The sequence below is a fragment of the Sipha flava genome, unplaced genomic scaffold (genome assembly GCF_003268045.1).
Source record: "Sipha flava isolate LNK unplaced genomic scaffold, YSA_version1 204_pilon_pilon, whole genome shotgun sequence".
In the NCBI taxonomy this organism is placed as follows: Eukaryota; Metazoa; Arthropoda; class Insecta; order Hemiptera; family Aphididae; genus Sipha; species Sipha flava.
The window spans coordinates 285,858-297,328 of record NW_020272803.1 but is presented as its reverse complement, the minus strand read 5'-3'; the positions used below and the strand labels follow the sequence as shown (position 1 = coordinate 297,328).

At 28.2% G+C, this 11,471-nt stretch overlaps 1 protein-coding gene, 1 long non-coding RNA gene and 1 pseudogene across 10 annotated transcripts; 2 read left to right on the top strand and 1 right to left on the bottom strand.

Annotated features, from left to right (window-relative positions):
* Positions 1-2,525: 2,525 nt before the first annotated feature.
* On the bottom strand, positions 2,526-4,401 carry LOC112682466 (enoyl-CoA delta isomerase 2, mitochondrial-like). 7 transcript variants are annotated; one of them, XM_025553075.1, is made up of 8 exons: positions 4,212-4,401; positions 3,845-4,150; positions 3,608-3,729; positions 3,373-3,527; positions 3,180-3,300; positions 3,033-3,122; positions 2,811-2,957; positions 2,526-2,733 (listed from the first exon to the last, which is right to left on the bottom strand). In XM_025553075.1, exons 3-8 carry the CDS (start codon positions 3,692-3,694, stop codon positions 2,563-2,565), a joined length of 771 nt encoding a protein of 256 aa, XP_025408860.1. In that variant the 5' UTR covers positions 3,695-3,729; positions 3,845-4,150; positions 4,212-4,401; the 3' UTR covers positions 2,526-2,562. The 7 variants fall into 7 exon arrangements, with proteins under 7 accessions (XP_025408860.1, XP_025408859.1, XP_025408858.1 ...); XM_025553074.1 differs by having other exon boundaries at positions 3,608-3,807; positions 3,941-4,150; positions 4,212-4,400; XM_025553073.1 differs by having other exon boundaries at positions 3,608-3,807; positions 3,952-4,150; positions 4,212-4,400.
* Positions 4,402-4,577: 176 nt separating this feature from the next.
* On the top strand, positions 4,578-5,818 carry LOC112682468. 3 transcript variants are annotated; one of them, XR_003148523.1, is made up of 5 exons: positions 4,578-4,839; positions 4,918-5,067; positions 5,131-5,271; positions 5,339-5,390; positions 5,456-5,818. It is a non-coding gene; the product is annotated as an uncharacterized LOC112682468 (long non-coding RNA). The 3 variants fall into 3 exon arrangements; XR_003148522.1 differs by having other exon boundaries at positions 5,342-5,818; XR_003148521.1 differs by having other exon boundaries at positions 5,339-5,818.
* A 94-nt stretch (positions 5,819-5,912) lies between these two features.
* LOC112682471 lies at positions 5,913-7,268 on the top strand (annotated as a pseudogene).
* Positions 7,269-11,471: the final 4,203 nt, after the last annotated feature.

Sequence of the window (11,471 nt, the reverse complement as noted above, 5' to 3'; positions counted from 1 at the left end):
AAAACATCAAAGTATATAAGAATAAGTAATTATATTTGTAAGTTTTTTTTTGTTTCCTTCATTGGTCATTTAATGTATTATTATATACAAATTAATTTTATATTACATTATGCTAGTTAGTTCATATTAATGATAAAGCTCTTGAGCCTCCAGCGGATCCAGAATTCTGTATAAAAATTTAAATAAATATATATGCATAAATAAAATTAAATATTAATTAGCTGGAAGATATTCCGTAAAAAACAAATGTATGCAAACAAATAAATCATTTTATTATGAATTAATTATGTTTTAATTTTTATGATGTCTTGAAGTATTGATATAATATATAAAAACATATTTAATTTTCTTTAGAGTATACTACATAGAAATATAACAAAATTATATTAATTTTTATGTAATAAATATTTAAATTTGATCTATTAAGAATTTTTAATGATATGTTTTTATAATAAACTAGCTGACCCAACAAACGTTGTTTTGTCATATAAATTATTTCTAGAGAATATTTTGATAGAAAAAAATAACTAATTCAATATAGGCATGTAAGAATGTGGGTAAGGATAAGGATGTAAGGAAGAGATATGGAGTGCTATGAATGGTGACGAAATATAAAAATGAAAAAACATCAAACATTTATTTTTTTAATAATTTATTAAAATTGATCCATTAAAATTATATATATCGCTAATTATGACAATATTAGTAAAAACAATATCTATCCCTTAATGCAACAGAGTGTACAATATTTTTTGTTATCCCATCTTTCGCCAACACAAACTGGATGGCTCGAGAGCACACCTCGTATAATTATCCGTGTGAAAAATATGATGTGCTCAAATCTAAGCTACAGACATTGTTTGGCTTTGAAACTTATTGATAGTCATTCCAAATGCCAATCTAATTGGAAATTTAAGGCGTTTAAATTGTATTGGTACATCTGTGGGTATAATAGAGATTCGCGGTAATAATATATTTTCACTTCGGAATTTGCCATTTAAAATTATGGCTTCGATAACATTTTTCATTAATTTTTTAACAACTTATCGCGTGTCGTTGTATAACCGTGGTAGGTCAAATTATGAAGCAAAATAACCGGAGAACAAACCTTCAATTGTAAATTATGCGGTGGCATGCCTGATAAGTCCAATGAGTTTAAAAACTCTGTTAGATAATTTACAGTTTCAGTAGTATAGCAAACTATATCTATAGATTTGTATGACACCATGTCTCCTGGTAATAAATGTTTATCTTGAGATTCAATTCGTTGATGTCCACATTTTTTACTAATAAAATTGCTCTTTCTGCCAGCCACTCATGATTTGTGTGTTGTCTGTGTACATTGGAAAATATCTAGTCAATGAGAGCATCTTGCGAATAAATGATTGTGCAAAAATTGGTCGGTAATTTTATACATTCCGTTTCATCTGTAGTAACTTTCCCATCTCCAATATCTAACAATTGTTTTAAGAATCTTTTGCACGCAGCTTTTTTTGATTAAATTGCAAGTATCAAAATTGTTCGCTCTCTATCTTTACATACATTTCGACCATGAATTGTTGACGAAGCTCATGATATCGTAGAATAATTTTGTCCTGATCGCGTTTAATCATCAACCGATATGCATAATAATTTTTCGAACTAACATTCTTATTTGTTTTGACACCTGTTGCGGGATCTTTTTTTGTTTAATATTTATGCAATATCGGTCATTTACTACCAAAAATAAAATTAATATTTTTTAAATAGTTTTTTAATAGTTTTATTTAATAATTCATTTTCAATTGTGCAGTTATCGACCAAGTCAAAAATTATTAAATTAAACTATGATTTATTAAACAATAGCACTTTTCCAAAAAAAATTCTCGTAAAAACCTTCTCCTGGCAATTACAAACAATTAAAAAAAAATTGAGCTAAATCGGCCCAGCCGTTCTCAATTGATGAAATGTTATACATTTTTGGCTCCATTTATATATATAGATAACTAATAACTAATTATTTATTAACTTTATTGGACTAAATTTACGCCTAAAACCTTCTCTGTGATGTCCTCTTTAATTTAAAAAAACTGCACGACGATCCAATAAGTAGTTTCAGAGTTAATCCCGAACAAAAAAAAAGCGACTTCATTTTATATAGTAGTATAGATTTTGAATTTAGAAAATTAAAATTTATTATAAATAAATAATTATTATATATACACAATTCTGATAATATCTTATTAATAAGAAAAATATTCATAAATATAAACAAAGATATTAGGTAATTAATAATTACACACACATTAAAATAATTAACTACTGAAAAAACAATCATTTGATCAAATTTGAAAAAATTTATAATTTCAAATAAATTAAAAAAGTTAGTAATTTATTCATATATATTGCACAATTTTTTTCAGTAGTAATAAGCATTTTATAGTTAATACAAATATACCTTATTTAAATATTTAAAAAAATATACTTTAAAACTGTCTAAAATATGATTTAAAAGTTCACAAATGATTTTAAAAATATATATGAAAATTGTGATGTATCAGTTACTTAATTTAAACTATGTTTTTAGAGTTTATTCTTTAACATTTTTTGTTCCAAATAATTAGCAACAGCATTTTGGAAATCTTCTGAATAAAACCTTTCTATCAGTGTTTCATGTTCTCTATCATTGGCTTTGTGTAGATCATCTTTAGTAATTATACCATTAAACATCATAGATTTGGTGCACATTAAAGGCTAGAAAATTTAAAAACAATTGAAATATATTTGTAATGCAAAATATTATTTTTAAATGAGTAGGAAATAATATTAACTTTTTTATATACAACTATTGTAGTTTTGATTTTTTTAATTAATTGATCCCTTCCAGAAATTCCATCATCAACTAATGCATTGACTAAACCAAAATCTTTTGCTCTAATGGCAGATAATGTTTCACCTGAATATAGAAATTCAGCAGCCTTGAAAATAAATACAATTATATAATATACATTTATGTTGTAAAAGTATTTATATTTCGAAAGCAATTATTTTACCCTCATTTTGCCCATTATTAATGGAAATGTAATGGTTGAACATCCTTCAGCAGTAAGACCCAATTTATGAAAAGGACATGAGAATGTTGCCTGATTTAAGCAATATATTTTTAGTAACCCATCACGTTTTATAATTTAGTAACTTACTGTTTTTGTTGCATATACGAGATCACAAAGTCCCAATGTTGTACAAGCGATTCCAATTGCTGGTCCATTCACTAGTGCTACCAACAACTTAGGATAATCTATGAATGCTCTTACAAAATCTCTACAAAATTATTTTAAAATAGATTTATTTAAAAAATGTATTGTTCATGTATTAGTGGTATTATTTACTTACCGAGTAGCACTTAACCGTTCTTCAAAACCTACATCTGATTCATCAAACAAGTCAGTGCCGCTACTGTATGTTCTACCAATACCAGTAAATATGGTAAACAAAACCGATTCATTTGCAGCTCCTTCCTGGAGAGCTTTGATTACTTCTTTATAACACTGTAAATTTAAAAAAAAATCAAAATATAATTTATATACAGCACATTAAACAATGAACATATTAGTCCATACAAAATTACTTGAAATGAAATGGCATTTAATCTTTTTGGACGGTTAAATGCAATAATCTGAGCGGAATCTTCATAGGTCACTATTATTGTTGACATAATGAACACGAAATTAAAAAGCCAGCATCCGTCAACTTTACAATTATAGAATTTTCAACAAGATCAAACGTCGATAATGGAAAGGATGGATTATTTTAATTTTCTCTTGACACCTTTAGAACACATGCACAGAATGACACATAGACTTACTTTGTAGTCGGTTGAATGTCGTATAATTGAAATGCAATTGTAATAGTCAGTGATCACAATGTAGATTAATCGCTGCATATGAATTATTTATATTACCCTCTCCTAACCTATTCGATGTTTTACGCATGGATCGTCGGGTTGCAATAGTATTGATATCGTTTGTTCCGTCAAGAATAAAAAAACGGAATATTTGAAATACAAACGTTTTGTTTATCTGCGAACATGATAAAATGCGAGCAACGTGGAGAACGGGCTTCTCGGCCAAACGTGGTGGACTCACATACCCGATAAATAAAATTGTCATCGCTAACAGGAAATAAGTATTATGTAACGTGACGAGACGATAAAAATCGGACTTAAATAGTACCTGAACGAGCGTTTCACGATAACCGGACAAATATCCAAAGTCAGAAGAGATAAAATTAAACGTAATACGTGTTATATACCTACTACTTTATTGTAGTAATAATTAAATGCGTGAATTGATCCATTGCAACATTAAAATTGAGGACTTCATAATAATTTTATATGTATCAATATATAATTTATTTTATGATACTATTACGATGTAGATATGTTATCTATGTCCTGAATGCATATAATCATAGCGTACATTGTTAGAGAACCCACTGAAAATACTGTTCTACGATTGGCTCTAATCCCAATGCGATAACGATTTCTCTATCAATTATCTGTTATCAGTTATCAAATTTGATAAATTACGAAAATTATCAGTTACCAAATTTCTGAATTTTGAATGTTTTAAAAACCTTATAATACTACTTTAAAAATTACTTACATTTGAAGTTTGACAAAATGATATTTCCAAAAAAATATGAAAATAAAATTGTTAGGGAAATTGGGAATACCATCAACATCAGATCAAATATATCTTGTATGGAAGATATAAACAATTAGGTTTCAGAATTTGGGGAGTTGAAAATTTAAGTCATTGAAACTATCGCTCCAGTATTCCAAAAGGCCAACGAATTCTCGTAAGTTATTTTACAGTTATTATAAATAACAAATATTATAATAAGTACCTATTAAAATTAATTTATATTTTTTTTTAGTAAAAAATTTGTATGTCAACACAGTAATTTTAAAAAGCCCAATATAAATAAAAAAAGATTATCCAAAAATGCAAATTGCCCAGCTACAATTGATGTAACAATAAAACTTAATACTACTGCAACTAAAAAAAAAAAGATCCATTTATAAAGGTAGTATAAGCAATATATATATGTGTATATTTGGCTGGTATATTTAATGTTTTTGTGTTTTAGGAATTTTATTAGAGTTGGTGATTTGTTGTGCTATTACATGTTTATATAAATATAATATATACTTATATTATATGTTTTTATGCAGATATGTACATTAATTTGTCAAACTTTGACTTTAAATAGTCTTTAATTGTCAACTGGGTAGGTGACCAAAACAACAATTTATATGTTTGTAGTTTTTATTTATAAATTATAATGTACATTTTAGCAGGAAATCAGCTGAGAACTCATTTAATGGTGTACATCCATCAGGGAAACTAGTATTTATGTTATAATATAACAATATATAATATTATGTTACTTTTTATTGCTTTTACTTTTACAGCTTATAATTACAAGGTTCAAGTGGTGCTATGATCTGACTCCAAAATTACTGATATCAAGATTGTGAGTGGTGTTACGGTTATGAAAAGTCTCTGAATGTCTCAAATATTCCTACTTTCTGTCTAGCACTTGTCTTGATCTCCCTTTTATATGATTATTATAAAGAGTGGGTGGCGACTATTGTATGAAGGGTCTTGAAAATGTGGTTATGTGTTCTTGTTGATTCTTATAGATGAGACATTGAGATTCAATTTATTTTTTTAAACTATTATAAGTCATTCTACGCTCTTTGTCTTGTCCTAGCATGTTTGTGCCAATACATTTTATTCATTAATATAATTTTATTTTAATTATTTCCATAACAGTACACAATTGAATTTTGTTTTAATATACTTTTCTAAATAGATAATGTAAAAATGACTATAGATTAGTTATAAACTAAATAAAGTTAATAAACTTTCAATATTTAAAATGACATTACACATAAATTATTGTTTCTTATTGATAAATTAAAACTCAAATTAATTCTTACAGAAAGGTTTAATGAGTTGTATAAAAATTTATAACAACCATACACATAGCATAACACAGCAGAAAGCCTTAGATATTTACCAGCTAATAATGATGTAAAAAACTTATTTTATGAGTATTTTGACAATGGTATGGGCATAACTGAAGTTCAAAAATATCACGAACAGTTGTAAGAGTTGAAAGAAGATTTTAAACTAGAAACATTAGCTTATGGTTGCATCAATCCATGTTACCGTATTATTCATTGGCATGACATTTGGAGAAATTTAAATTTGGGTCCAGGTACTGGTGATGGATTAATCGAAGTAAGTTATTTAAACATATAATAAATTAATAAATTTATCATCGATAATTAATATACATATATTTTTTTAGAAAATCAAAGAAAAACAGAAGGTATATGAAGAAAGTGGTACTATAGTTCTATTTAAAGAAAACCCAATTAGTATAATTATAATTAAGCCAATGATGAAAAGAGCTCACAAGTTAAATTTTGCAAAATAAATTATATTTGTTGATAGCACCAATGCATGTGATCCATTAAATCATGCCATAATTTTTATAATGTGCCCAAGTACAACTGGGGCTATACCTCTGGCAATAATTGTTACCAAAGGTCAAACTTTTGAATCTTATTGTCAAGGATTTTCATTATTAAAAGAAGCTCTTCCTAAAAGCTTTTGTGGACAAGGATTTCCTAATATTTTTATTACAGACCAAAGTTCAGCAGAAATTAATGCAATTAACTATATTTTGCCAAATAGTTCTACATTACTTTGTGTATTTCATGTTCTTCAGGCTGTTTAGTGTTGGTTATGGGATTCAAAACATAATATACTATTGGAAAAACGTAAAGTACTTATGAAAGAATTTCTAACTATAATTCTAATTCATTTGTTGATACAGAACATGCATATTTAAAGTCAATTTGAGAAAATCTTGACTATCCAAATTGGATTAAATATGTACAAAATTATTGGAGTTATAGACAAAAATGGTGTTTATGTTTTAGAGATCATACATCAAGAGGTCATGTTACAAATAACTATTGTGAGGTTGCTGTAAGACTGTTTAAAGATCATGTTTTAAGTAGGGTAAAGGCTTATAATGTTTTAGCTCTTATTGATTTAACATGCACTGCCTTAGAAAACTATTATAAACATAGATTGAGAGAATTTTCAGACAGTAGAAATGCATTGTCCAGATTATTTCTACAAAAAAGATTAACATATATAAGTTATATTAGGCCCTATTATTTGTACAATTTCGGACTGCACACTTGATTTTACTGCTTTAAATGAAAATTTAGTCTCGCTACTGTCTTTGAAAAAGAAATATATTACATACATAATATATATATATGCATTAAATTTTAAAAAATTCAATAATACTCATATTTCCTAGTAGTTGACTTATTATTTAATTTTTGTTTTGTAGACCGTAGTGCACACACGTAAAAACCGTAGTGCACACTTGTACATTCGTGGTGCGCATAAAAATAGGGCCCGAGTTATATTATTTGTTGATATGATTAAGTTAATGATTAAGTTATATATTAGCAGTCATACAGTAAGGTTGTGCGTGTTCTCTTTCTGATTTGTTTATCGGTAATTATACGTTTATTATCATTATTTGTATATTATTATTATATGTTAATCGGCATTTCGTTTTCAACTACTTAATATTATTTCAACAAGTCCAAAATTGCTACATTTGCACTCAAGCATTTGCTGATCTTGATTCACCCATTAATTGTGATGGCTGCAGTTTAATTTTTCACACTAAGGCTTCTTTCACACGAAGCCACCAGAGCAGCGCCACCATGGTCGCGCCACCACAAATTATTAATAACTAAATTAAGGTTTTCACATTTGGTCGCGCCACTCTTATCAGTTCATGCCACCAAATATGCTAAACGCGCGACCAAAATAGTCGCGCCACCAGTTAAATTTATATTGTTCTGATGTAAAAACGCGCATTCTATTCATTCGATCGACTGCCACCAATACGTTTGTACGTTATTTTTGACATTGTCATTCCCTCATATTTGTTTGTTAACCCGTTAAATCTTGCTGCAGAAGTTCCAGTAATTCATCAAAGGACTTAATTGACATTCTTCTAAATAATTAAAAAATTTATCTTTATACTTCCTCAAATCTATATAGAATAAATTAAATAATCCTTTAGTAGAACGGTCAGATAGTAGTGGGTGCACCCAAAACTTCCTTTTTTTTTTTCGTTTACGTAAAACTTTACTGCACAGGTATGCCACACATGCTAGGTTAGCTCTTCGACTTCCATTTTGATACTGTACTAAATTTTAATTTAATTTCATGACGTGATAAACACATCTGGAAGCATGAAGAGTGGCGATACTTTTCTGGTGGCGCGACCATGGTGACGCTGCTCTGGTAGCTTCGTGTGAAAGAGGCCTAAGTGTGCGGGACTATCAGCGAGCGAAATTAAATGTTTATCTCTAAAAAATCGTAAACTAAAATTTTTCTGTGAATCTTGCTACAAACGGTTGCGTGATATTCCTGAGTTGAAAGCTTTATTAAATCGTTTACCAGTTGAAGTTAACGAACTTAAGAATTTAAAGAAAAATAATAATAAAAATGAATTACATTGTTCCGAAGAGGTTATTATTAATGAGGTAGCCGAGCGAAATATTCGTGCTTCTAATCTATTATTTTACAATATTCCAGAGTCCTACTTTGATAACATTAATGATAAATAACTTTAAAACAGTTCACATCAAATCGATAGCAATCAAACCAGTATGAAAATTAAAATAGATTGAACATCGTAGTATTAATATGTAAAAATTATATGTGTTATATAATTAATACATTAATTTATAATGTATACACCTAATTAATTATACACAATCTGTTTTATTACTCATAGTGCTATATTTTTCATGAAGACCTTTAAAAAAATAAATATATATTTCAAATAATTATAGATAGTTTTATTATTTAGATCTTAAGAGGACGTCGTACCGGTCGTTTTCAGCGGTAAAAACACGTCCACGGAAAACAAATAAAACACCACCAAAAAGTGGTTTTAGAGTAAAAATACTTATTATGAAACTTATAGAGAACAATATTTTGGAGGCAATCTCATCGGTGTTTTTTGAAATATTAACTATTAAAAAAGTTACAGTTATTTAAAAAATTTAAAAAAAAAAGGGTTTTTGTATCTTTAATAACTAGCTGCGTATTTAGATTAATACAAAACCCCGATGAGGTTGCCTCCGAAATATTCTTCTCTATAAAATTTATTATAGGTGTTTTTACTCTGAGACCACTTTTTAATGACTTTTCATTTGTTTTACGTAAACATGTTTACAGCATTTGATTTAATTAACTGCGAAAAAAAAATAAGTATCTAGATACACCTAACGGCTAATTATTGTTATTTTAAATTATAAAATAAAAAAATAGGTACATGTTTTTGCTTAATTATTGATATCTTAAAAGGTTTTAAAATGATTATATAATGCATAAAATATGATAAATAATGCATATATGATATATACAAATAAGAACAACGAGCTATCATACAAAAATGTCACCTATAACAAAACAGAATACGCAACACGTTTGTTATACACATGTATTCCTACCTATTTAATTTGAATGAATTTATTATTCCATAATATGTATTAAAACGTAATTGGGATATAAATGTAAATCAAGTTGTGTTCTATAACGTTTGTTGTGCTTTGTTCATTGGTACACATATTAAAGTTAATAGGAGCTTAAATCAGTAGGTTTTGAGCGCGACGCATGCATAGAAATATACAGGCGACTTAGTAGCGCCTATCATAAGTTTTTTTTTTCATTTAAGAGGACAATACACAACCATTTTTGGAGTTTAAAAACATGTTTTGGGCGAAGCACTCTCATTTGGGCTACAGTAATCGTACAAAAACCAAACTTTACCAAGATAAAGATAGTAATATTATCTGTGTTTTTATGTGGGCTTTTCGGGATATCGTTGAAACTCTCGTGTATATACACTGTTAAAATATTAAGTTTTTTATAGTTTTTTGAAGCTTATAAAATACAATTGAATAGACGTACACGTTAAAGCCCACATACAAACATAAAAAATATTCTCATCTTAACGTTGTCGAAATTTGGATACTATACGAATAGTGAAAATAGTTTAAATACATTAGTATATAATAATTAACTAACCACTATTATTAGTCTAATATTTAGTGAATTTTTATTTTATTGTTTATGAAAAAAGTACGAAATATGTGGTATGTGGTATCATGCACGTATCCAGGATCAATTTTCGGGGGGGGGGGGGTTAAATATTTTTAATACATGAACTAAAAATACATATAACATAATATATAGGTATAATATATAAGTACATCATTTGTCATTTTCTAAAACAGATAACGTGTAATAATTAGAGGGAAATTTACAAATACTTAAAATAAACTAGTTGTACAATTATACAATTATACATAAAGACGTGTTTCGTTAGTTTTTGTTATATTATAAATATATACCTACTTTAAAAATTTCGGGTGGGGGGGGGGTTTGAACCCCTAAAACCCCTCCCTGTATACGGGCCTGTGTGGTATGATTTGTAATATTTTTACTTAAAACATTGTACAGGTATGTAGAGCAATGAGAAGTTAGGTACATTCAAATATTGTTTATTTGGATTATGACTTTATTTGAATACCTGTTTTTTACGTGAACTGTGAGGTTAACAATTTTTTGTGAAAAAAAACGTAAAATCATTTAATAGTTTCGTTAAAAAACAATGTGTATCCTTTTTTTCCATAAAAAAAAAGGAAAAAAAGAACACCGATATAGGTAGACTTATTGAATTTAATATTCTTATGTATCATAAAAAAGTAATTACGTGATATATATAATTCAAGCGTTGATGTGTAGTAATTTCTATGGTTAACATATAAATATGCGTATCTAGGTAAACACTAGTTTTAATCAATAATTAGTTCATGAGTACGCGCCTTGTATTTAATTATTACGGATGGCCGGGGTTGTATACGAATTTGATAATCACTCGATACGTAGTACCCGAGCGTTCGTAAAATAATAGGCTGCGCTCCCGAATGATCACTGATCAGTCGCCAGGCTAAATAAGGAATTTTAAAAATATTAATAAAAAGTAGGTAAACCATTGTGTGCTATAATATGTTATAATACGTATAATAAATTTAAAATAACGCAAACAGTTGTTTTAATTGATAATTAGTTCGTGGGTGCGCTCCGATATTAATAATATTGTGGCAGCATTTACGCAGATGAATTTTATAACGACGGTTGTTTATAAATTAACCACGCTTCCTAATAAACTTTTGACGGACCGGTCCGCAGTTGCCGATTACGAGTAATGGGCGTGTCAACGACTCATATCGCGTGCTTGTGCCGCACGAAAACATCTAACAGCGCGTTCTCTCGGTCATTGTATACGTTTCACTTTCTGTGTAG